This window comes from Pogona vitticeps, chromosome 1 (genome assembly GCF_051106095.1).
Source record: "Pogona vitticeps strain Pit_001003342236 chromosome 1, PviZW2.1, whole genome shotgun sequence".
NCBI classification, from domain to species: domain Eukaryota; kingdom Metazoa; phylum Chordata; class Lepidosauria; order Squamata; family Agamidae; genus Pogona; species Pogona vitticeps.
In genome coordinates, this window is record NC_135783.1 from 125,382,687 (window position 1) to 125,410,082 (window position 27,396).

Sequence of the window (27,396 nt, forward strand, 5' to 3'; positions counted from 1 at the left end):
CAAGATGATGGGCCCACTAAATGTACTTGAAGTCAGTGTCATCTGCAAGCGGGAGAGAAGGGGGTCCTGCCTATCTTTGGCAATCAGTAAACTGATGTATACACGTCAAGCCTCACTGCAGGAGTGAAATGTAATGACATGTTGATGCTGCTGGGTATCTACAAATGGGATTGAATCATACCCTAACATTCAAACAGGGAGCTTTACTTACTAGATAGCTAGCCTTCTGCAGCTTAACAGCCTTCTCCCTTCCCTTTTTTTTTTTTTTTTTTTTAAAAAAAAGCCTTTTGGGGACTGGTTGTTTGAATTTCTCAATGCCAAGTACCTCCTGCTAGAGTCTTTTCTTCCAGCTAGGAAATATCAAGGTCTGGTATGATCTCCCACTGATATTCCTTCTGTGTTCCTGTTTGCTTGACACATTTGAATGTATGTCTTTGTTATGGACACTTCTTATTCCATAAATGGTGGTAGCATTCACAGTAAACCTCTCTAATATGAATGACAAAATGTGGCAAAGTACACTGTGAGTAAAGGGGAAACCCTCTGTGTACATTCAATGGTAGTTTCTTTATGAATGAGTTTTGTTTTGTCTCATGCTTGTACCACCTCCAGCTTATTTGAACATCATGTTAACAACTGGATCATTCTAGAAATTTTTACAATAAGAAAAGGGGATTGCTGTATTAAAATACAGTACACAGAGTTAGTTTTGTGTAAAACTAAGGGTCTACCTTCAGTCACTTTTTCCTAGTCCAAAACATGGAAAGTCCTTTTGTGTTGTAGCTGCTCCAGTTCAGCAACCACTGCTTAATTGTTAATTGTTTATAATACTTTTAAAAGTATTATTTGATTAGTTACTGTTTTATTGCTTCAGTGGGGTTCATTTTTTTCAAAGTGCACATCCAGACATTCTCCTAAGTGGTTTGCTCATGCTTATATGTCATCATAGATCCTGCACTCTGAAAGCTGCATTTGTAGATATTCTCCTTTTCAGAATATAACCAGAGAACATAGTTTGAGCAGGAAGGAATCTAGAAAATATCAAAAAGATAAAGACATAAGATAGTGGTATTAATAAAATAAAAACAAAAAACTTTCAAAGATTAGAATGTGCCCTGGAAAAGTGAGCTGTGGATTTGAGACAAACCCATTAATTTTGTTAATTCTAGTAGCTGTATCAGAATCAGAACAATTTTCTGCTTTAACATATGCTTTAGTCATGTTCAGCAGGAAGTGTGCCTAAAACCACTTCAATCCCAGGTGAGTGATAGGGCCATGAAAATCCATCACTCTTGTTCTTACCGATTTCCTCAATTTCCCACCAACTTTTTCATTCTGCCCAATGTGCATAGGTTTGAAAACCTTCTCCACACAACCCCATGAAAATGCATACCTATTTGTCTTCATATATGCATGCATCTTAAGTGTATGCCCTCCCTGTTGTGTATATTTATATGGATAGTTTCTTACACATACGTTTTTCCTCCTGAAAATGCTGCAAACCTTGTAAACATATGAGAATTGAACACAAGCTGTGTTTTCAGTAGAGACTGTGAATCTCACAGCTCCTTGCTCTTTAAGAGGAAATGAGGGGGGTGTTTCACTCTTCCCCCCCCCAGTGAATTTCTCTGGATAAAATTTTATTCCCAACAAATCTCAAGGGATTTCTTGGAAGTTTTGTGGTCCTTTTTTTCTGCAGAAAATGCCAAGCTGAGCAGGATTTATTACAATTCCTGCACAGAATGGCACTTTTTCTTTCTTTTCTTTTTTGCACAGTACTCACCTGGGAAGGGAAAGGGATTAAAACTCCAAGACTGTCCACACTGTGAGTTTTTGTGCTTTAAAAATGCTTACCTTCAGTGCAATCTATTGTAACTCTTGGTAAAGGTAAAGGTTCCCCTTGACATTTTTAGTCCAGTCGTGTCTGACTCTAGGGGGCGGTGCTCATTCCGTTTTCAAGCCATAGAGCCAGCGCTTGTCCGTAGACAGTTTCCGTGGTCACGTGCCCAGCATGACTAGGGAATGCTGTTTTACCTTCCAACTGAGGTGGTGCCTATTTATCTACTTGCATTTGCATGCTTTCAAACTGCTAGGTTGCCAAGGAGCTGGGACAAAGTGACGGGAGCTCACTCCGTTGCATGGATTTGATCTTACGACTGCTGGTCTTCTGACCCTGCAGTCTTGGTACTCATCCCCAAAGGAAGAACAAGGAGCTATTTTGCATTTCAATGAATTACCCCAAATAGACTACATGCCCTAAATCTGTGCCAGAAAGATATGGCCAACTCTTAAAGGCAAAGGAGAGATGGTGTTAAGTAGAAACACTAGCAGAAAAGGTATTTTGTCTACTAAACAGTGCTATCAGGGAACCATCTATCATAACTACATGCCAGTGGGAACAGGCTCATCAACTGCGCAAGACGATTACAATCTTGCCCAGAATTGTGTCTTGCCTGTACAGAGTTCAACAGAAAGGGCATTGAACTGCACAGATCTTGGCAGATTCCAACAAAAAACAAATCAAAACAAAATGATGAAATTGAGATGCAGCTCTCATTTTGGCAGGAGGCTGGGAAATCTGAGTGATACAGGAGGAAATCTCAGCAGGAAGCCTTGGCAGGGCAAGACTCAGAAAATTGCCAAGAATTATAAATTTTATAATGTCCCCTAATTCTGAAACAAATGGCTGAGTAGGCTTTTGACATCCTATACATACCTATTTGGGAGTTTGGTTTCATTGACCTCTTAAGGGGGTTTCAGTTGAGTAAACCTGTCTAGCATTACACTGCATATACGTCAAGTCTAAACTTCAAATACTTAAATACATAATAATGTTCAAACCGCTCATTACACCAGCTAAGCTGGTCAGAAAACTAATACCGTCTATTTGAAGAGAAAACTAGTATCATTAAGCAAAAAGCTATCAAAAAGCTATGGCAGGCTGAAATAAATAAAGTGGAAGAAGATGGTAATTTTAATACAAAATGTTAACTGTCATATACAAGACAAATCTATGGGACTCTCCCCACCCCCCGTCACATTTACAAAGCTGCCCATAGTTTCTACCAATCTGGAGAAACTGTGATGGCCCCTATACAAATGTCAGCTTTCCTTGCAAACAAATTAGTAGGTGTGTTGGTGCAATAACCCAAGTGGTGTCATGGATAGAGTGACAGGCTAGGATTGAGGAGCATTGAGATCAAATCCCCGCTCAGCCATGGAAACTGACTGGGAGCGTGAAACTAGCAAAAACACTCCTTAAGAATTTCACTTACCTCGAAAGCCCTATATGCAACATACAGGTTTGCTCTATGTTCCTTCTGACTATGGCACTGAACAGCAGCATGCTGATAAGAAGTACGCAGCCACACACTTGTACACTAAGTATGGTATACTTTCCCTTCACTTTTCTCTGTTTCGTATGACCATATGCAGTATATTTCTGCTATTTTGTTACAGGAATATGCATGCCAGGTTTTAACAGGTGTCTCATTTCATGGCCAGCTGGCATACGTATACCATAGAGAACATAGGTCTATAGCGGATGTGTTGTTTTGATCTTCAAATTATGTTTTAATGGAGTAAATTATTTAATTGGCTAAAATCCAGTACAGTAGTAAGTTTTAACTAGAGTAGGCGTGTTGAATCAATGCAGATTTACTTACCAGATACTCACTGATTCAATGGCCCTACTCTAATTGTGACTTACTTAGCCATTGTGTTGATTTTGACTTAAATTGAATCTGCTTTCCTTGTTATGTTATTTAAGAATTCCTGCATTTGTGTGTGTTGTGCATTGGAAGTCACTTCAGAATTGCTCTTTGTGAAGAGCAGACCATGCCCTGAATGATCAAAATGATGAATAACCAAAGCAATATTAATACCAAGATTGATAATATATGGAAATAGGAGCATGGCGCATATAAAAAGTTGGCAGAAGTATTCATGCAATGGAATTCATGGTATGAGGTGCTTCTACTCCATATCAATGCAAAGGGGCAATTGCTTTGTCTATAGAGATGAATTCAGGCAACCGAGGTGTAAGTTGCAGTCTGATCATAATTAATATCACATCTCAAGATTACTTTCCAAGCTTGCACGCTCTCGTACAAAACTCAAGTAACTACAGAGTGCTTGGCTAAGGCATCCGATTGGGCTGTCTCGATGCCTTGAGCTCTTCTGCTTCCTTCTAGGTTGCTGCAGAGTTCTGAAGAAATGAAAAGCTCTTTCTTTCCCCCTTTTTAATATGTTGGAAGCCCAAGAATGATATTACCCAAATCTGTTTTTCAATTTTACTCCTGGATCACACAGTCAGCTTCTCTTGTTTTATATATATGCAACAGAACAGGATCATCTGTTACCAAGCAGGGTCTTGTTTTGTGTCAACAGGGAGCAAAGAGTAGCACAGTGTTCAGAAATGACGCAATGGCTGAAATCCAGTTGTAAGTCACAACTAGAATTAGGTCCCTTGCGTCAGTGGAGACTTGGTGAGTCAACTCCTGCATGCTCCATTGGTTCAGTGGGTTGACTGTAGTTGCAACTTATGACTGGACGTCAGCTGTTAAGTGCTAATAGTTAAGGGAGAGCTTAAAGGCGTGAGTGAGAATGATAGCATGAAAGGACAACTGCCAAAGCAACTAACAGTAAGATGGGCGCACTAGTTCGGAGAAATTTGTGTAACACGAATACCTTCTGAAGACGGTCACTGGTGGAAAAGAAGGCAGAAGATCAGATGTTATCTCTTTGCCCTGAAAATACAGGCCTTTTTAATTCAGTGAAGGCAAAATTGGGAAAACAATGGTATGACATTGATTTCTGAGCATCCTCCTGTTGGGGTCATATTAACAACACTAATTATTCCAGCCATAAGAAGACTGCCAGTGTGCTATGAGAGAAAAGGGCTGCAAAGTGAACAAATAATGAAAGCCTTCTATGACCCACAAAAACCCATTACAGAAAACTGTATCAGCAGTGTCTCTGCATGATCTGCCCTTCTGATTCCTGCCTCTACTTGCAGTTACGTCTGGTCTCTCTTTCTCAGCATCAAAAGCGACTGGAGAAGCAGCAAAATCGTCTGTTCTCAGGGATGTCTCCTTGTAGAACCTCTGCAAGAGTCAGTGTTCTAGGTTTTCCGTCCTCCCAATCAGAACAGTGACATCTCCCTAACAAGTGAAAAATGACTTAAATGAGCTTCCGATATTGATATACCCATAACAGAGAAGGCAACCACAAGATGGCAGCAATGCCCCACCTTTCCGCGTATTTCGGGTTGGCCGACTCTCGCTCCCCCGCGCTCGGGAGAGAACCGCATCGACATTAATATATAAATACAAGCCTATTATCGGAGCCAGCCTACTTTTTGTTCAGTGACCAGACCCATTCCTCCCTCTAAAATGCAACGGGAAAACAGCTTTGCCTATTTTTCCACCAGAAAAATAATGTTAGTAATTGCAATCTTGAAACTCCTCGTCATTAGTTCTATTTGGGTCCTGTGATCTTTTTGTGTTTTGATTGCCAGCATTGGCAACATGTTATGTGCTGTCGTGGAACCCTAACAGGGCTTTCAAGGTAAGTGAAATGTTTAAGGAGTGTTTGCCTGTTTCACACCCGCAGCCCAGAGTGTTTCCTTGACTGAGCAGAAGTTGAACCCAGGGCTCCTGAGTCCTAGTCTGTCACTCTATCCACACCACCCACACTGGGTATTCCCAGGAGTGGCAACGCGGGGCATGTATTTAAAAAGGAGACACATTCTACTATATTAGGTGGCTTTAGAATTTTGTATTTCTCTGGGGACAAAATCGAGATTTGGAGGAATTTTCAAAAACTTTTATTTGTTGTTCGGGAGGAAAAAAGAAAAGGTGACACTGGAGGCTCTGTTAGGTGTCAAAACTGGCCCTTCTGTTGTTTCCACGCTGTGCTTCATACCATAGGAAAGAGTGGTGTCCATCTATATTTGCTTAAAGTCTGGAAGCTTCCACTTTTCTCAATAGGGACTCGAGTAGGATAGACTTTGCACCTTTCTCTTGTCGAGAGACGAAGCACCTCGAATGGAACGCCTATATATCTACGCATCTGTAAGGTGACACCCCTTTATCAAGGAGACTTTTGCTTTTTTTCATTCCCTCCAGGAGTAGCTATTTTTGCCCTGGCCAGGAGCTTAAAATGGATGTAAGGTACTGCAAGCACACAGACGGTGTCCTCTTTAAAGTAATTTCTCTTCACACACAGGTCACACCCTTCGTAACTTAAGTGGATAGATAGATAGATAGATAGATAGATAGATAGATAGATAGATAGATAGATAGATAGATAGATAGATAGATAGGTAGGTAGGTAGGTAGGTAGGTAGGTAGGTAGGTCAGAGGCACCAACTGGATTTACTTCCATGGGCAGATGAGGAAGTGTCTTCGCAGACTTGAACTGCCAGAATCAGACTTGTCCTGGGATGATATCCCGCTCCATGCTCGCTTCAGAGCACAGTACTGGGCGCGCCATCCGCGCACTCTCTAACCACAGGGCATAAGAGGACGGCAGCGCGTGGTGGCCTTAGCCTTTCCATAGGCATTTTCCCCCGAGCCGGCAATAGGTCCGTCGGTTCGCTTGCCTGCACTTCCTATGACTAGTAGGATAGCTGAGGAGGCCCTGTAGTTCCCCGGAGACACACACACACACCCGCCTGCCCAGGAATGCCTTTTAGTCTGTGTCCCTGGTGAAGGCCGTTCATGTGGGAAAGGGACCCGGAGGGCCCTTTGCGGCGTCACTGCTGGAAAGGGTCCCCTGAGGATGGCCCTGCGTTTGTGGGGGCAACCGCGGCCACCCTTCGTCGGCCTGCCCTGAAACTTTCACCTTAAGCGCCACCGTCTGACTTTAGATCATGTCTTCAAAAACTCTCTCCGTCGGTCCCCTTTCGCCTCTTGTGTAGCGAAGCACCGACTGGCACTCAAGCGATGCTGATGCAGCCAAGCAACCAGCCGCCCGATGCCGTTCCGGGGGCTTCCACGGGCCTCCACGTGCGGTCCTGGCCGGGCATCCCTTCGGCGCTTCCCGAAGGGCAAACGCCGGCCTCGAACGCAGCCTCAAGGTTGCCCCTTCGGCCCCTGGCCCGTTACTTTCTAAGGCGGGGGTCGCCGTCCCGCCGGTGGGCGAAGAATCCCGGGCGCGCATGGATGGGGGGGGGGACCCGCCGGAATCTCTCCGCCCCACCCCGAAGGGTGGATGCCCGGGCTTTACCTAGACGCCGACCAGACCGAGACTGGGGGGGGGGCTTTCCGAACGGACGGACGAGCGAGTAGGGGAAAGGCCCGGGAAGAGTCGGTCGGAAACCCACCCACCCCCAAATTGCCCCCATTCCTGCCGCTGCCGAGGCCGCCTTTGGCTCGGAGGGCTTTCCAGTCCGGCAAGCGCTGGGCGGGCCCCCGCCGGCCTCCCCGGGGACCAAGAGGCGCCCGGACAGGAAGGCGCCCGAGAGGGCGGCCGACCCTGCTGGGCACCCAACGGAGGTCTTCGAAGCCGGCTCTCTCACCGGCTAACTCCCCCCCCCCCCCACCGCCCGTGGTCCCGAGCCGCCCCGGGCTCCCGTTCCCAGCCGGCGGAGGAGGAGAAGCTGTCCTGCGCCCGAGGAAAGCCGCCCTCCTCCTCCTCCTCTCCTCTCTGCTGCTCTTATGAGGCGGGGAGAAGGCGGCCGGGTGCGCTCCCGCTTCAGCCACCTTCCCCTCGCTGTGGGCAACGATGGTGGAGTCCAGCACCCGCACCCGCACCAGCACCGGCGGCAGCCTCAGCTAGCAGCTCGTCAGCTCTCCGCGCACCCTCTCGCGCTCTCTCCGCTCAGCTCTCTCTCTCTCTCTCGTCCTTCTCTCCCTCCCTCTCCCTCCCCCCCCCTCGGACAGGAGTACCCGCTCTCCCCCCTCCCTCTCCCCCTCCGCGCGCAACCACCCTCGCCACCTCAACTCCTTCGCCCCTCCTGCCGCTGGCCGTCGCCGCCTTCTCCTCCTCCGGCTTCGCTTGCCTCTGGATGCCCGGCTGCCACCACCGCGTCGCCCGCCGTTCCCGGGTCGCCCTCGACGCCCCCCTTCTCTCTCCGTGGGTCGGCCACGGCCACTGGTGGGGCGGGTTGTGAGAGAGGTGTGTGGGGTGTGTGTGTGTGCCTGTGCGCGCGCCGGCGCGCGCCCCTCTCTCTGTGTGTCTCTCTCGGTCGTTCCCCGCCTGCCCTGCCTTAGAGGCGGAGAAGAAGAGGCTCTCGCCTTTGGAGGCTCGCCCTCAGCTTCAGCTTCGTGGTGGTGGTGGTGGTGGTGGAGGAGGAGGTGGTCGTCGCCGCCGCCGCCGCCGCCGCCGCCTTCCTCCGGCGCGCTCAGCCCCGCAGTGCCTCGCCGGCACTTGATGCTATGAGAAGGAGAGCCGAGGCGAGCAGCGGCAATCCTGCGGGAGGCGTCGGATGCTGCGCCTCTGCCGCCGCCGCCGCCGCCGCTGCCCTTCGCACCGCGGTTGCCACGCGCGGCCCCTGGAGCTGCTGCTGCTGCTGCTGCTGCCCTCGCGGGTGTCGTCGCTGCCGCCGCCGCTGCCGCCTCCGCTTCCTCCGGCTGCCTTTGCCCTCTGGTGATTCTCCGCCACCGGCCTCGCTCCCGGGGGCCCTGCGGGCAAGGGCGGGAGCCGGCGCTCCCAGCTGAGGGGGGCGCCCCGCAGAGAGGCTCGCTCCTTCGCTGTGTGTGTGTGGTGGTGTTGGTGGGGGAGCGCTTCCCCTCCCCGTTCTTTCGGGCGCCGACCCCCCCTCCCTCCCCGCGCAACCCACCCGCACCCGCCACCAGCCTCGTCCTCCCTCCCTCCTGCTCTCTCGCTCGCTCTCTCCCCGGCTGGCTGGGCTCCCTCAGCCCGCTGCTGCCGCCGCCGCCGCCGCCGCCTGTCCGTGGCTCGCCCGCTCGCCCGCCCGCTCGCCCGCCCGCCTTTTCCCCCTCTATGTGTGTGGAATAACTGCAGACATGACTGCGTGGAGGCAAGTCGGCGCCTGGCTCGTGGCGACGGTCTTCTGCGCGGGGCTCCTCGCCGCAGCTCAGGGTAAGTGCGGGGGTTCCGGGGTGCCTCTCTCCGTGTGTGCTCTTGTGTGTTTTCCTTCCACAGAAGAGGGGGGGGTTCTTTCTTGGGGTGGGGGCTTTCCATGCCCGACCTGAAGTGGGTCGGTGGGGCTCCCTCCTGGACTCGATTGCTTCTCAGGCACAGGCATTTCTCTTTCTTTCTTTCTTTCTTTCTTTCTTTCTTTCTCTTTCTCTCCCCCCCCCCCCAAAATGTACCCAAATATAGCGACGAACACCGAGAGAGACCTCTGGGCAAGGCGCTGGGTCTCCGGGCACGACGGCTCCTGACAGACACACCGTGTGGCATGCCCGCCTGTGTGTGGACGGAAGGGCACCTCTCTGAGCTGCTCCAGCCCGGTCCTTTGGGCTGCCCGAGGCACTATAGCCTGGCATGGGGAGAGCAGCCGCTCTGCCTGGATCGGGCCCCGTGGGGGAGCCCTTGCTCCCCCTTTCCCTTTCTCACCACATGAGGGATGGTGTGCTTAAACCGGGATATGCTAAAGATAGCTTTCCCAGGCTGCCAAGTTCCTCTCCTCCCCCTCCCCCCTCCCCCCTCCCCCGGTGTTAAATAGACCTCTCCTTCCCAGCTGATGTTGGGCTCCTTATCTCCCCACCCACCTGCCTTCTGGTCCTCTGTCTTCCCATAAGAAGGTGGCTGTGACAATGCTGCCCTTGCTTGGCTGGCATTCTTGGACATGGACTTTGTTCCTTGTAAGTTCCAGGGAGCCAGCCAGCCAGCAGGGAAGGAAAGAAGGAAAGCTGGGGGTGTGGGGGGGGGAGAGTGCAGTTTGAGTCATCCTCCTCGTGCAGCTTTCTCTCCCTCTCTTCCTCTCTCTCCGGCTTCTACAGAGGAGATCTTTGATGCTGCGCATAAACATGTGCATGTGTGTGTTTGTGCACACACTTGTCTTCTCTTACATGCACACACAGAGAGAGACAAGCACACAGAGATACGCACCTTCAAGATTCTCCTTTTCCATTTGTCTCCCCAGTTCCCACTCTTTACTTGTTGGCCATCCTTTTCTCTTTGGACGTGCAACAGAATGTGGGTAGGGTCTCAGAGCTTCTCTGGGTTGGCCCTAACCCCACAACTTGCCTTATCCCCTTAGACAGCAACATCTCGGGCATTCACTTTACCTCCCATTAACTGAGGCCTTTCAAAAGTTGTCAGGGGGAGGTGTGTGTTGGGCACCCAGGTGCCAGAGATGATGCTGCTCCAGGTTGACAGCACCTGCTGCTTTTTTTTTTTCAGACCTGTTCTAAGATCCTACTGCAGCTCCTTATGTGCACATGTTGGGGGACAGTGGTGAAAAATAAGCTATTTCTTTCCATCCCGGCTTTATTTCAAAATAGTGATGTTTCCAATGTTCCCAGTTCCTCCTCCCCCTCTTCTCTTCCTCCTTCAACAGTTTTACAAAAAAAAAAAAAAAAAAAGGATAGGAAAGAATGAATCCTTCAAAGTGATTAAGAATGTTTGTGTCCTAACCACCTCCAGCAGGCATGTGTATACCTCTTAATGATGCCCTGGTAACACATTATGAAGTGGAGGAGCCATTTGTGAAGCAGGGATCTGTGCTCACCCCCCCCCCCCTTTCCTTCCCTTTGATCACTATACAGAGATTAGGGGAAGGGTAAGAGGCAGGTGGGGGCGTGTTTCACCTCTGCTTCTGCTGCCAGGTCTTACATGATTTAAGAGCAGGAGCAAGTTGTTCGAGGCACTGATGGTCCTCCCTGCCACAAACCCCTCCCCTCCCGCCTCACATCCTTCCTTCCAGCTGCTGCAGGTGACAAAGTGATGCCTGGCTCCAGGCTGCCTCTGATCTCATTTTACTCACTGTGAATAAAGAACAGAGCAATAGAAACCTCTCTGACATATTTAGAAATGGTGCTGAAAGGCCAGCTCCTATAAAGAGGCAGAGGCTTGCCTTTTCAGCCTCCTCCTTGTGTACGCGCACACGCACAAACACACATTTCTCTGTATACTTCTGTAGGAACATAGACAATGGCTGGCTTTTCTCCTTTTGGTCTGTGGTTCCCAGAAAAGTCTCCCTGTTTCATGCCATTTGCCCCAAAGTTTCTGGTATTCACCCTTCTGTCTGGGAGGTGGTTCCCCCCCCTTTTCTTCTTTGCTTGTTTTTCTGGAAACCCGCCCGCCCCCCCCAAAGTTAGCCAGGGTTTTGCTTTGCCTTACACTGTTGCTACTTAATAATTGTGACACAGGTGTGTGGCATTTCATCCTCCTGCCTCTGGATTGGATGGTTTTGAGAAGGGAGGTTGAGGAAAAGAAGACCACAAATCCAGATCCTTTTGGCGAATTGAACTGTTAGGATGGAGTTGCTTACAGCTGCCTAGCATCAGGAACACTGCCTAGCTTGGAAACGGACAGGCTCTGGGGGTTGGTGGTAGGGGTCCATTTACCAGGAATGGACATACAAACAATGGCAATCAAATGGGTGGATCCTATAGCATCAAGAGAAACAATACATTCTTGAGACCAAGGAGAAGAGTGGGAGGTAGAATGAGATAAGCTACTATCTACGGTATTATTGCTTGAACTGCAGCTCAGAACTTAGATTTCTGACCTTTTTATTAAATATGCCGTTCCTGGTTCTTCATATGCATCCTTTAACCTTTTTGTTTTCAAGGCTGACAGGATGCACACACCTTTGTAAGCAGGTTTGTGCTTGTAAGAGCAGTGATGAAAAATGTATTTGTATGATATACAAATGGATTTTGACACAATTCTTTGGTCAGTACTTCTGGTGGCAATGGTGCAAAGCTTTAGAAGATTAATTTACCTAAGCATCTTTTCAGAATAGGGAAGGTAGACTATCAGTGGAGGCAGGCAACTAGAGGAGGAGGAGGAGGAGGAGGAGGAGAATCAACAGTGGCATTTGATTTTCTCTCTTTGCTCTTTTTCACTCCAAAGCAAGATGCATTAGTGTCTGTATTTGTCAAAATGTGAAAATTAGGTATACAGCTTAAATAAAGAGAGAATGACTGAAAAACAGCTATCATGCAGTAACGTATCAGTCTTAGTTTTCCAAGCACAAAATCTTAATTAACGGATCCCAGCAACTCTTTATTTTAATTGTCCTATGGAGAAAAATTAATTTGCTTTTTTATTGACAGAGATTCTATCCTGAAGAATCCAAAGTGTTGCAAAGTGGTGGGGGTGGCAAGGGGAGAGCAGACCAAGAAAGAGAAAAGGAAAGAATTTAACAGTCCTTTTTTTATATATAGCAGGATAGGTATATCGATATATATATAGGGATGTGGTGGCGCTGCGGGTTAAACCGCAGAAGCCTCTGTGCTGCAAAGTCAGAAGACCAGCCGTCATAAGATCGAATCCACGTGACGGTGTGAGCTCCCATCGCTTGTCCCAGATCCTGTCAACCTAGCAGTTCAAAAGCATGCAAATGCAAGTAGATAAAGAGGTACCACTACGGTGAAGGTCATGGTGTTCCATGTCTAGTCGCGCTGGCCATGTGACCACAGAAACTATCTTCAGACAAACGCTGGCTCTAGGGCTTGGAAATGGGGATGAGCACCGTGTCCTAGAGTTGGATGCAACTAGACTAAATGTCAAGGGGAACCTTTACTTTTGCCTAGGTATATTGATCACATTGATTTTAATCAGTATCTCTCTGGATCAAAAATCGATAATATTTTCAACAGCTGAGCATAACATGATCCTATATAAAAGTTTTAAAAAGACTGCTGGGCATACTGTAGATGTTTGCTTTTCATTTTCCTTTACTTAAAAAAAACAAAACCATAGGCTTTAGTGCTTACCCTGTTCATCTTCCTTCAATCACTCTCTCAAAGCCCAACAAGAATGCAACTGCATATGGTGTAAGCCTAAGCATATATTTACTTGGAAGTAATTCCTGTTGAGCTCAGGTGGATTTACCTCTGAGTAAATATGGTTAGAATAGGGTTCTAAGGCTTATTTTCCAATTCTGCTTTCTCTGGAACTTCTCCCTGCTTATTTTCCTGTCACCAGGAGAATAAGCAATGTGAAAAGTATACATACGCTCTCTTTTTGAACAGCCAGAATTCAGGGAGGCCTGCGTGTCTTCATTCCATTGCTTAAAAAGAAAATAAGTAGGCAAAAGTAGAAACCCCTCTTTGTGACCTCACCTCTGGCACAGTGTAATAAGGTATGTGTTGCTGGTTAGTTATAACAAAGAAAAGAATATTAAGCTTACATTTGTACAGCTTTTCTGTTTCTGTTGGCGATTCATAGAGTTCATTATATGAGCATGAAGCTGCCATGTAGTGCGTGACGTGAAATGAAGAAGTAAAAGTTGTTTCTCGTGCTTTTATAAAAAGGCATTTACTGTATTTCCCTTATCCTGGATTTTTTGGAAAGTGAATGTTGATGGGAAAGGAGGCTACTCTTTGCAAGTTGAGGGCCCTTTGTTCCCTTTTCTTATAAAGGAAGGAGAGGGAAGACAAACCCACAAAGGAGTTCATCTAAAAATAACATTGAGTCAACAATTGTTTGGCTGCATTATGTCCATGCTACAGAGACTAGCAGGAAAGAGAGAGAGAGAGAGAGAACGAACACACACACACACACACACACACACACACAGAGAGAGAGAGAGAGAGAGAGAGAGAGAGAGACAAACACACGAGAGAGAGAGAGAGAGAGAGAGAGAGAGAGAGGCGCAATGATTGAGAGAACACCTTATATTTCCTCTCCTTCTTCATACCAAGAGTTCAGTCGGTGTCCTAGTTTTTTTACCTTGTCCTTGATTTACAAAAAGGAAACAAATGGTTAGCTAGGTGCAAGAAGGAGTCTGCCTGTGTCCACTGTGGCTTTTGACCTTCCTCTATCAAACTGTAGGCTATAAAGATATAGGCCACGTCATCTCCTCCTCTCATTTCACCACCCAAGAAATCTGCCACTGTCCCCCACTTCCAAATATTCCAGACAACATCTCTTCTCTCCCAGGCCAGCTGCTACAACTTGCATAATTTCACAAGTGCAGCTTGAAACTTTCAGTCAGTTTGTGTTGTTACTGTAGATTTGCAGCCATTTTTATATTTACGAGAATGTGGCCTCACGAAATGATGGAGAACTAGCATCACATGCTTCTGATGCTGTTCTGCAAGCTACCTTGTGGACTGTTGTGAAATTTTAGGTGACAACAGTGTGAATAAAAAGGGAGCACATTGTTTTGTACCAGTGACTTATAATTGTCAGGTGGCTTTTTCAAGGAACAGAACAGAACTAAAACTATGTATAGGTATTTCAAAAATGAACCACTGAAAAGTTACTTCTAAAAGTATTTCTATAATTGTAACAAATTGGAGGGCTTTGGAAAATGTTTTTGGGCTAAAAAACTAATCTCTCGGTTACTGTTACAGAAATAGTGTTTTCTTTTGTGCTGAAGGTGGGCGTACAGTATTTACTCAACAGTCCTCCTAACTGATTTAGTAGTTATTTTCTGTGTTTGGGGGTTTGGGCTTATAATCATTAAACCTATGGCAGAAGTAGGACTCTGTCCAGAAATTAGTGGGTGAAGTCATGAGTTGTTTTTATTTATTCATATGTAAACCGTGCATATGAATAAATACAATTTTCTTTGCAGGTGTCTTCCTCACAGGGACTGCAACTGTTGTTGTTTTTTTAAAGGTGGAAGAAAATATCAGAAGGAGGAGGAATGATGGAAGAAGTAAAATGGAAAGAATGTGTGATTTACAGTTTGAACCAGTATAAAAACCCTTTCAGTTTATAACTGAGATACAAACAAAGATCGCATCATGATCACCAGAGTGCCTTTAGGTCTCAAAGTTTAAGCAGTCATGTACTGTATGTCAGCTGCCCCAAACCTTCTTATTGTTTATCATGCCAAATATCCTCTTCCAGCACTTCGGTTCAACACAGGAAGTTTATGTGGCACCACCAAGTTTTTACCACCAGTGTGGGTGATTGTCCTGCAATCTCCTCATTCAGCAAATGATACTTCCCAGTATGATCTCTTTTAGGCCCATAAACTTTCTTAAACAAAACCAAAGAAGCATTGCCAAAAAGTATACAAAAATTTATAAGGTCACTACGGTTTTTGGCCAACATGGCTGCTTCACAAATATCAATATGAGTCATATTGGGACATATGGGTGGGAAAAACAGCAGCAAGCATTCATGTCCCATTTACCAAACCTCCTCTCCTCTGCTCACCCAGAAGCAGTTGTAATTCACCACAGGAGGGAGGCAGAAAAGCAGGCAGCTGTTTGCAAACCTGCAGTAAATGAATAAAATACTTCTTTACTTACACGAGCCCCAAATATAATGCAAAACAGTTACTGAGAAGGGGGGGAAAGAGTAGAAATAACCACTGGAATAAGAAACAAAAACAACAGCCATCACAGCAAATAGCAATTATATTTTGCGTTCTTTTAGCAATAGTTTTCTCTTATCAGGAATAGACTATCTTTTAGAGACGATGCATGCAACTGACCATGGTAACTACCTAAAATAGTATAAAGGTAAAATATTTCATATTTAATAGGTAACACATCTTCCCTGCCTTTGCCTGAAAAGGTTATATGTAGCCGCCGTTGCAGTTATTTCTTCTTTTATTGCCGTGCAATTGTCTCCAACAGAATACATTTAAAAACCAAGTTTCTTTTACATAATGCTCAGTAATCCTCCACTAAGTTACAAATAGATAAAAATGAAGAAGGAAAGCACATACCCTTCTTCAACCAAGAACCAAGGAAAAAAACTAGAAACAACATGTATGTGCTATTGCTTAAGATCTTACTTGTAAACTGCGCCTTTTTATAAACCCTCTTCTTGCTATTATCACTTTGTCAAAATAATTACTAGAACTATAAGAGCTAAAGGTTTCCCACTATGCTAAATGTCTGCTTGTGTATGCTAGTGGGAAAGTCTTCCCTCCCCACCCCCTCCATTGCTTCTAGAGTAGTGATTCTCAAACTCAAGACTTTTCTTTAGATGAGATTCAAGTAAGTAGAGAGGAAATGAGGGAGGAGAGAGAAGCCTTGTTTCTATTGCAGTTGGGGTCTGGACTTGCCAAAACCTACTGTGGAGTATATAGCAGCAATAGAAAGCACTCATCAGACGATTCATGCTGTCAAGCAGAAGCAGTAGAAAAAGAAATGAAAAAAAAAACCACCCAAATAAGTTTTCGCGTGCAAGTCTTCCCACTTTTTCTTTTATTTAAACATATTGCTGAAAACAAGAGCAACCAAAAATCAATCCCTGTCCCTAATACGCAGTTGCTTTTCAGCAGCTGAAATCCTGTTGGTTAGTGTAGTTAAACTGCGACTACAGCAAGGCCCATTTGAATCAATGGAACTTACAGAGGAGTTGACTCACGGAATCCTCAGTGACTCAATGGGCTCACACTAGGTGCCACTTACTGTGTTAAGCAACAGGATTTCAGAGAGTGGTTGAGAATGTAGCATAGCCATGTAACGTATATCTGAAATACTTTTTTTACTTCTTTTCTTCCCAGAAAGAACTAGATACTTAATTCCAAATACCACTGGACAAACAAGCATTTCTCCCTTTCCCTCTGCTTTCTTAAAATACCTTTCTTCTATTTTAATTTTGTTCTTTATGAATTTGATAAATGTAATGGATTTACATTTTGGTATAGCTTTTTCCATTTTTATATACTACTTCAAACTTTGGATGTTGATTCAAGTACATCCACTTACCCATGTTTTTGCTTATGAAAAAATATAAATTGCAAAGTATAAAAGAAAACAGACACAAACTTGTGTGTGTTTGTGTGTGTGTGTGTGTGTGTGTGTGTGTAATAGTTTTAGATAGATAGTTATATAAATATATAGAAATAGGTATAGATACTATAGATATATGGATAAATATATAGGGAAAGTCCTCAGATTATATTTGCTGTGATTGTGTTCACTTTTTGTTATAACATACATATATAGATAGGCCTCAAAGCATAAAAGAAGACAGACACAAGTTAGTAAAACAGAGTAATGTACTGCCAGTAACAAATGTTATTCAAGTGTACGCAGTTTCAAGTATCATCTTGCAATTTGAAAAAGTATAAAAACTAGAGTAGCTATTACTTATAACTGGAGGGCATGTACACCTTAGGAGCAAAACTAGATTTAATCTATTTTGTATTTATAATCATTCATTACAAAGTTTCTTGACTGATCAGAACATTGTCTGGTTAGCTTTCAGTGAGGCAGATACAATACAGTACGTGAAATCTAATCTACAATACAGTATCTTGCAATATTAGGAATACAGGTGTAATGATTAAAATGAGTCTCCTCCTTATGCCATCATTAAGAATTTTTGCTGTCTATGTTTAAAACTAGGTTGTTGGTGTGTTGTTGTTGTTTTTTTGCAACACTCTTTACCTTATTAGAGAAGTATTTTCTAAATTGCAAAGCAAAAAAAAAAGACATGGATATCACTGAAAAATAAATTCTAGTTCCAAAATGTTCTTCTTTTTGTATTTTCTGGTGCTAGTTTATTTCCACAAAACGCCATGTGTGTTACAAGTATGTTTCTTGTAACACGTTTATACATCTTAATGACATTTTAACTTTGTGTAATTTCATTGTAACTTAGTTGAAGTGTAAATAGACCCAGTTCCTTCTTTAATGAAGTCAAAAGCCATTGTGTTGCTTTGAAAAGTATGTGAGTAACACATGTCATGTGGTGGATCGTAGAGCAACCAAGGGAAGGTATGTTATATTTATTTTGCAAGGTAGGCTGCTCTGATCATGAACCATCTATGCTCGGAAGTCTTTATTGTGAAGGCATGGTGTTCAAAGCAATAAACTGGAATACCCAAAGTTAGCACAAGATAACAGGTGAATGCTCTGCATTTCTCTGAAAAGGGTAATTAACAATGAGTAAAGAGCCTGGGATGATCAAATATGGTTATTAGTGAACAATGAAAGTGATTACAGACAAAGAACTTGAAAAGGGACCACACATTAAAACTAAGATGAGGAAGGGAAGGAGGCTCCTTCTGGTGGAAGCGGTAGAGTGAGATGTTGACACAGGCATTTGAAGGGGAGGGAGGTAAGAACAGAAACTGTGCCTTTTGGGAGGCAATGCTGATCATCTTGCTTCAGAGGAAATTAGAAGGCTGAGTTTAATAATGAGTTATTATAATATTTATACCCCCTCTCCAATCTTATTGCAAGATCTCAGGGCAGGGTACAAATAAAAAACAATTTAAAATCAAGTAAGACAATTTAAACATGCAAAAAACAATTCAAACAGTTTAAAAACATTCAAATCTGCATACTTGCAGCTCTACAATCTAATCAAGCCAAGTTCCATAAACTCCAGAAACTTTGGCTTAAACTCAAAAGGTTTTGATTATCTTTTAGCTTAGCCCAGAAATGAATTGGTGTGGACGTTGCAAACTGTGTTCCCGTTAAGAAAGCATTCTATAACTGGCTTGCCACAGCAGAGGAGGCTGAAATAAATATTGCTGACTCCTTCTTTATCTGATCTTTGCTTGTGAATCTGAGGGCCATCCTTAGAATGGAGCTACTGGGACTACTGGAACAAGAAAAGTCTTGTAGGTTCCTGGATCCTAGCATGTCTTTAGGTTTTTGCAGGCAGAGGCTTAAGGGCCTGACTCCTGAGGTCGGGGGTGTGTGTGTTTAGCACTGTTACCGTCCAGATGTTCTTGAATTGCATCTCCCTTTAGCCAGAAAAGGAGATGATGTTTCAGCAGTATAGGTAGGTCCCTAACTAAGCCAAATGGAATTTTTTTTTAAAAATGGAGTTAAGATTAAAAGAGGTGAGAAAAGAAAGGAAAAGAAGGCAGAGGAAAATGGTACTCTCCTCTTACATTGGAATTAAAAACATTGCATTTTGTTCTCCAAGAACAAAATAAGCAGGAGTAGAGAATGTGTGGGTGGCATTGTTTGAGTTCCCTTGGATAAGGGTTTTATATAACAGGGCAGAGCATGAAAGGAGTTCTTCGTACATACCTTTGATAAAGGTCCTTAACCTTTATTGGTGCTAATGAACGTCAAGCTATTAATGGGTGACTCAGCTGACATCCTCTGGCCTCCTCTACCCCCACCCCAGAACATTACTTGGAATTATCCATTGTCTTTGACCTTCATTTTTTTCTCATCTTTCTGAACAACTGAAAATTTGTTCCTGTGATGTTTCCTATCATTGCTAAATCATTGTTTCCCTTACTTCTTTTGTTGAGGCTTCCTGAGTCTTGTAATTGTTTCCTTATTTGAGGTTTGAGCTTTTGTGGTTGCTGAGGCAAAGGGTTATGCCTGTTTGTGCTCTGGGCCATCAGAGGTGCTTTTAGTGCTGACTTCTTTGGGATTTTTTTCTCCAAGATCTTTGAACTCGCTAAAAACCCCACCTGATCATACACTGGCAAGAACAAGGACCAGTTTCTTCCCATGCTTCAAATAAGTTGTGATAATATTTAAGAAATGCCAAATATTTCAGCACGTTACCAATTTAGACAAAAAGAGAGATGAGGGGAGAATGCTGTTCCACTACCTCACAGTCATGTCAACCTCCTTTGGTGGAACTAGGCATTAAAAATGGTTGAGCATTGGATTGGGGAATGATAATGTATATTAATTAAGTACCACCACCGCTTGTGGTTGTTGGAATTTCTGAGAGTTTACACGCACAGAGGATCAAGTGTGAGTGTTAAAACACACACAGATCATGACTAGATTCTCCCTTGCTATACATATTCATTTAATTGTGGAAAAACTTTAAGAATGTTTCCTGTATAACATACTGAAAAATAAAATACTGTAACACTATTTGAATATTTTGCTTGACATAGATTTGTGCTTGACAGACTTATAACAGATTCTTCATAGCTTCCTTTTTATACATACTAATAGCATGCAGCGTAAGTGAAAAATAGTACTTTTTCAACAAAATAGCCTCATGCTAAGACACAAAACAAGCAGAAAAAGCCTCATCCTGTCACTTCTTCTATCTGGTGGTTAACCCCCTACAAACACCCATTGGCGAATGCCAGACCGAAACCAATTTGTTACAATGTTCTATCATGTAAATAAAACATCTCAGTCATTCTTACACACACATATGCACATGTATACATGCTGGGTTGAGCAATTATATATACCAATAATGGTTCGGGTTCGGGTTCAAACTAGAATAGGCTGGACAATCTGTGGCCCTCCACGTATTGTCAAATTGGAATCGCAATGATCCTTCTCCCTTTGTTCTGTTGGGTAGTCTGATGGAAGTCACCAGGTTTTGTAGGCTGTAAGCATCTGTTGTAATGCTTAAAAAAAATTAAAACATGACTTAAGTTCTTGTCTGGACTTTGTATAGCTACAAATGTACAACTGAGGTGTATTTTCTGATTTAAGTATTTGTCCAAAGCTTAAGTTCAACTTTACAGATTTTTAAGCATATGTACCTACAGTTTTTTCCTTAGAACTGTAATACTATTTTTTATTTGCTATTTTTAAGTATGAAACAGAGAAATAATGTAAGTAAATAGAACTTGTACAGAATGAACAAGTTCTGGAATTGCCTGGAATTATTGCAACAAAAGGAAGTTTTACAATGAGATGCCCAGATGAGTTTGGAAAAGGTTCATCATTGACTGTCTGATTTCATTCTAGAATTAACCCTTTACTGGGAAGATGTCAGCTATGATAAATCATAGAATCTGTTCTTTGCCTGGGAGGTCTTTAAATCTCTGTAGGATTCCTAGGGGAGTCATCAGATTCTGACATTGAGGACATTTTAACTTAATCCATAACAAGGTACAGCATCATTAAAACAGCAGTTCTGCCCATATTTACTGGGAAATACATCTCACTGAATTTAGTGAGCTTGCTTCTGTTTTGGCATGGGACTGGAGTGTGCGTACAGTAGGATGTAGGAATTTAGGAAGCTGCTTTACAATAAATCAAATCACTGGTTTATTTAGCCTGGGATTCTCAGCTTTGATTGGCAGCAACCCTCCAGAATTTCAGGCAAGACTGGCAGAGCAGCCAGAAATGGAGCAGAAGAGGAAGTGAATAGGGCATATCAGTTGTGACAGCTGTGATTTTTCTGCAGAAACTACCCCTTTATTTTTAAAAAATATTTAGTTACTTATAACATTTTTATTCCTTCCCTATACCTGAAAGGCTCCCACGTGTGTGTGTGTCTGTGTGGGGGCAATACAGTATACTGCTTCTAATTTATTTATCACATTTCTGGATCACCCAAATTCCTAAGCTCTCTGGGAGGTTCACAAGGTCAAACTGCTTTTGCTTTCAACAAGAAGCTTGCCACATGGTTATCTTTTTTTTCAACACAACAGTTTATTTATTTTAGTTTATACCCTCCCTTTCTGTGAAAAAGAGAGGCTTAGGTTTGAGGTCTCTGTGTATTAAAGACTGCTATATATATTGCAATATTTTAATACTGCTAGCTGAAAATGAATACATCTTTAAAAGTTTATAGGACAATAAGTCAGCAGCTGGGGAAAAGGTATGGATCATATCTCATCATCAGTGCTAGCATAAAGTTTCCACCAGTTTCTGGAACTGTCTTTTATTGAAATCAGACAACTTCATAACTAGGAAGTAAATGGCTTGGATCTGGCAGTGGCATTCTGCACACAGAGAGGAATTGCCATTGAACAGTCAGACCTGCAGGGCTGAAAGGGATACCCAGAGTTATCTAGTCAAACTCCTACCAGTGCATTATAGCCAGTAGAGATAAGACATAAGACATAAGAAATTTATTTGTCATTGCACTCACAAGTGGGTGCAACGAAATGAGGTGCTCTTCCCCAAGGTAAAACTGGACAACACCACTGCAAAAAAAGTTAAAATATACACAACACTCTCCATACAAATATAGATACCCCGTTTCTCCCAGCAATTAAAATTCCACCAAAAACTTATGACCCCGCATTTAAACTCAATACTGCACTTGGATAGGAGCTGTTCTTTAATCTGCTTGTCCATGCTTTCAATACCCTGAATCTCCTTCTCAATGGTAATAGTTTAAAGAGCTGATGTTGCTGATAATGCTTTCCCCTTCCTTTGTCTAACATCAGCTTCCACATAGGTTCTCCCCCACTCCTGCCTAATAATCCTGCACAATTTTTCTAGGTAACTGCAGGAGGGAAGGGGACAGAAGAAAATAGTTTAACTGTTCTGAAACAGGAGACGGTAGTGTATTGAAGTGCCTTCTGTGCCTGGAAATTCACCAGTGAATCCAGTTCATGGATTCAAAAGATGCACTGTGCTTGATGGTATGGATTTAAACAAATATTGCATTACATCATTGTTTGATGTAGGCAGATGTCATCCCTCTTGATGGAGAATTCCTGCAACAACGGCTGCTATTTCTCAGCTGAAAGACTGGATGCACGAGGTCCAGGGTTAAGGAAGATTACTATTACCTATCCTCAACTTTGTGTGGGATGGGAGAGAATTGTGAGGAGGTCATTACTAAGACTAGAGATGTTTTAATGAGGAATCAAGAACTTTAATATCCAGGATCAAATTTGGTCTGTTACATGTTGCCAAATCAGAGGCAAGGGGCTTTGGGAGTTGGACATGACTAAACGACTAAACAACAACAGCAGGATAATGGTTATACTGGTTGGATAGCTCTATGGTTTAGGTATATGTCTGTGGAGCCAGAATTTTGATTGGGAGTTTCATTCCCTCCTGTGCCTTCTGGAAGAAGAACCAACCTGTGTAGCTATGGGCAAGCTGAACAGTCAGCATGCAATACCGCATGCAATTATATATATAATTTCTTATTCACTGGAGCTTTCCTGTAAAACTAGCAAAGAACATTTCTTGCGTCGAAACTACACGTATACAAATAGAGCTATTTATAGAAAGCCTTTATAGGTCTTTTATGCAACAGATATGAACTGAATCTGCAGTCTTTTTTTTTTTTTTTGTTAAAAATAAACCTTGTTAGGAAGCACTTGCAGCTTGGCATAATGTTGGTTTTGGAACCATGCTGTGTAAATTGTATTTCCTGAGGCTGAGAACCTTAAACAAACAAACAAACAAACAAACAAACAAATAAATAAATAAATAAATAAATAAATAAATAACCAAACAAACAAACAAACAAACAAAGAAACAAACCAAAGTCCACAGAACGGAACAGAAATATCCTTCTTGTCCTTAATCAGTTCTAGGCCCTTCCTTGTGACTACTTACCAAAGTAGAAAAATTCATGGCCAAGGGTGAATATAGGCTTGAGCTGAACCCTGGTGCTGACAAAATATCAAATTAATATTTGAGGCTATGGAATGAACATTAGGCTTTCTATACATCATACTGTATTAGGAAGCTGCTGACCAACTTTAAATGTATCATTTGCTCCCTGTGGTGTTCATTGGCACCTGATTTGTTTGCTTTTGAAGAGAGATTAACCTTTAATTGCTTTCTTTAGTAACATTTAGTAAACAGACTGATAGAATGGACAAGATCTGTGCAAATAGGAAAGATTTCCTCAACTCAGGTTGCCATGGCAATTGATTTTTTTCCCTGTCAACACTTGAGATATGCAAGTCCTGTTTCCCCTAACAGCAAGGCTGAATTGAAAACTTCAAGGTTTAAGAGTGGTTCAAAATGCACATCAAATGAAGGTTTTCTGACATAGACAAGACACCCCATAACAATAGCCTCATGTTGCAGTACCTTTTTTTTTTCATTTGGAATCAGAACCACTCTCCTAACTGCAAAAATGAATAATCAGGAATTCATCTTGTACATCTGTCTAAACATCTATCTATTTGAGTCTAACATTAGGTCAAGACCATTTACTAAATTATGTCACATTTTATTATTCCAGTAACAATATAAAGATTATACCTCTTAGTCTCTTGTTAAGGGGTGGCTGCAGTTTTTCATTTAAACTTTGTGGTATTTCTGTAAAAAAAATCAATACTGACACTAATATGAAGCAATAGTTACTGTAGAACTGACAGGCAAACTTAGAAGTATAATTTTGATCTCTATGACAATATTTTATCTTGCTGCTTTCTGTTTTGAGAGAATTACATTGCAGAAGGATTATGGAACAAAAGAGGGCTAATCTTTTTATTTCTTTTACAGCTCTGTTTTTTAAATGCTTCAGTGTAATCTTATTGTCAGAAGAAAATAGAAAAGGCTATCTAGTCTGGATATTTAAATAACTGTGCAAGGTGCTTCATACCTGAAATGGCAAGAATATGATCTAACCAAATGTTCTTTTTCCAACTTCTTTTAAGCATGGCTATATCTTATAGTTGCTTTGAATATAAATTACATAGTTCGAGTATTTTAAAATGCCTTATGAAGAAATGCATTGGCATTTTAAACCCTCGTCTACCAGGAGGAGATATTTTAATCCCAACATTTTTACAGAAGTGGTCCTTCTATTCTGCAATACTGTCACAGGACAGCTAGTGATCGCAAAAGTAATGACCATGGATGTATCTGTGTGAATCAGTGTTTCTGCTAATAGACTCCATTCATCCCAAGAAGTACCAATCATTTTTCAGGGACAGACAGTGCTGTAACTATCGATTTTGGCACCTGGGGAAACCAGTACCATCTCCCACCATTCTCTCCTGATGCACAGCCCTAGGACCCTGAAGAAAATGGATGAGAAATTTAAATGTGTCCTCTATATTGTAATGCTCTGGGGCAAATCCCAGTTGTTCCACCCTTGTTACAGTCCCAGGAATAGGAACATTTGACCCAGAGGAAGTGACTAATTCAAAACCAGTCATGCATCTCATTAAACAATTCAATATAAACTTTCTTCCTATGTGATGATCACTATATTAAAAATAAAATAGATGCATTCTCTTGGGATGTGTATTTTAATAAAAGGAGAAACCCCCCCCCCCAAATTTATGCTTTATGAGAATGGCAATGTTATAAGTATAGGTTGTTTTTATTGGTCTAGAGATCCCTTCTATCTTGTGCAGGTTGTATATGTTTTACCTGTTTTTCTTTAGATGTAAAATGTAGGAAGACTTAAGCGCACTTACTTTCCTGAAAACTAAGCAGAAAAATGGAGAAAAGCAACAGCAGCAACAATCTAGATCATGAAAGAGTATTAGATTCCTTCTGAGTCTTATCTGTGGGATAGCACCAGCATAATCCAAGCAAATTTCTAATCAATATGCATACTGAAACACCAAAGTATAGAGCTAGTAGAACTAAACATTCCAAGATACACAATCCTCCTCTGTCACTGGTGGCCAATGATGTAGAGCAAGGAGAAGAAAACATAGAGCCTAATGGTCATCAGGAGAAAATGTTACCAAGTCATCCTACATTTTACAAAGCAAGGAGGAAGGACTTGCCAACGAGCAGTCATTTTTGTCAGCAGCTCTGTATTCTTTGAAACGTATTGTTCCATCCTTTTTGTCAGTATTAAAGCAACTAGGATCATAGTTATACCTTCAGAAGATTGGTTGTTTCTTGCTCACAAGTCTGTTAGACTTGAACATCTATTCATGTGATGAACTTTATTTCCAGACGAGTGCATTCTTCAAATTCATGCTTGCATAGAAGGCCATGCAAAACTTCAGTTGCCATATTTGACTGGCCACCTAGATTGTCCTGGGATTCCAGAATCACTTTCAGTACTAGGGCTCAGCATTGAGAAGGCATGAAATTATAGCAATAAAGGTATGTCTTAAAAGTATGTCTTAAAACACATCTAGTTATGTTAGCTATTTCTGCTAACATACACATCTAGTTATGTTAGCTATTTCTGCTAGCATAGAAGATGCAAATCAAACAGAGACCCTGTTGTAGATGATAGGATGTCTTAAACCATTTGCATCTTGCTGCACTCCCATTCAGAACTAAGGAACCCGTGCCTACAATTAACATTGCAAAAAGGTGGTCCGTTTCTTTCAATAGATTTTTAACAATTTAAAAAGTACAGTCAGAGGACCTCTTGATCTTGATTTAAGTGAGGTGAATAGGACTAAACTTTCAGTGTTTGGATCCTGGTCTGGATGGGATCCTCCGTGCTTACCTTTCATTTCGACACTCATTTGTTGTTTGGCTCAAGGATGAATGGCTTTGTAGATTTATCTTCCATGCTGTGTAAAAGTCTGCTGTGCAAAAGACTAGCTGGGTTGGGACTTTCAGGCTAACCTGAGTGAGGAAAGACATGAAAGAAGCACTTCCTTTTGTTTTCGGAGTTTCTTGTGGCATTACGGTAGAGAAGCACTGGAATGTGATATATTCAGAATTCTGAAATTGAGGGTAATGAAACTATCACATTTCATCCAGATTTCCTCATTCAGAAGGTCAGATGTCTAGTGAATGGTGATGATGAGATCTGATGAATCTGATGACGCTTCTGTTGTTGTTTAGTCATTTAGTCATGTCCGACTCTTCATGACCCCATGGACCAGAGCACGCCAGGCCCTCCTGTCTTCCACTGCCTCCCAGAGTTGTGTCAAATTCATGTTGGTTGCTTCGCAGACACTGTCCAGCCATCTCATCCTCGGTCGTCCCCTTCTCCTCTTGCCTTCACACTTTCCCAACATCAGGGTCTTTTCCAGGGAGTCTTCTCTTCTCATGAGATGGCCAAAGTCTTGGAGCCTCAGCTTCAGGATCTGTCCTTCCAGTGAGCACTCAGGGTTGATTTCCTTTAGAATTGATAGGTTTCCTTGCAGTCCAGGGGACTCTCAAGAGTCTCCTCCAGCACTACAATTCAAATGTTTCTCTTACTCATCTGTAATGTTTCTGGATGATGCTGCTGACTAGAATGTGATGTGATGTAAAGTGCCTGATGATGTTTGTTTCTCAGGCAGTAGTGCTGTGCTGCCTGCTTTTGGATTAGATGATTGTTGCCTTGACCTTTTTTTTCTTTCCTTTTTTTTTCTTTTTTTTCATTTGGAATAATTTAAAGGTTCTGTAGGGCTTAACTCGATCCTGTGCAAGAGACATGAATGAGAAAAACTGAAATGAATGCACATGAAACATTCAGGTCCTTTTGGGTTTACCGAAAGACCACCTGAAAGGATCTGAAAATGGAAGAGGAATTCCCTAAAAGAACCCATAATGAAAGATACTAGAAAGATCATCCCTTGCACATTTCTAATAGCCAGGGTTTTACCATCTAGATGAAGAACTAGCAACCATCTGGGTGAGTTTGATGGTGGGAAAGACGACAATAGATTGGAAAGACATGATCTCTCCTCTTATTGGTGTATTCGGGTTTCCCTTATGTTGCTTATACATACATAGAACAATACTGTTAAAAGCAGAGGTATCAAACATAATGAGTTGGCAATTACATAGGAAACTCGCACCTTCTTATGCCCTGTTTATT

General features: G+C 42.8%; 2 protein-coding genes across 3 annotated transcripts in view; one reads left to right on the top strand and one right to left on the bottom strand.

Moving 5' to 3' along the window:
• Positions 1-391: 391 nt before the first annotated feature.
• Positions 392-8,974, bottom strand: LOC144587144 (uncharacterized). The gene is made up of 3 exons (XM_078386674.1): positions 8,969-8,974; positions 7,942-8,936; positions 392-1,031 (listed from the first exon to the last, which is right to left on the bottom strand). The coding sequence occupies exons 1-3, from the start codon at positions 8,972-8,974 to the stop codon at positions 944-946; spliced, it is 1,089 nt and encodes a 362-aa protein (XP_078242800.1). The 3' UTR covers positions 392-943.
• Positions 8,682-27,396, top strand: part of CSMD1 (CUB and Sushi multiple domains 1) — a 1,337,717-nt gene continuing 1,319,002 nt past the window's right edge. Inside the window, exon 1 of one of the 2 annotated variants that reach the window (XM_078386602.1) lies at positions 8,682-9,048. In XM_078386602.1, coding sequence (XP_078242728.1) covers positions 8,973-9,048 — 76 coding nt within the window. In that variant the 5' untranslated portion in view covers positions 8,682-8,972. The remainder of the gene's footprint in view (positions 9,049-27,396) is intronic. The other variant, XM_020797818.3, reaches the window with a different exon arrangement.

Excerpts from the sequence above, each read along its gene's own strand:
- LOC144587144 (XM_078386674.1), bottom strand. Across the intron at positions 1,032-7,941 it reads GGAGGGGCGAAGGAGTTGAG|ATTCCTTCCTGCTCAAACTA; the intron begins GTGGCGAGGGTG and ends GATATTTTCTAG.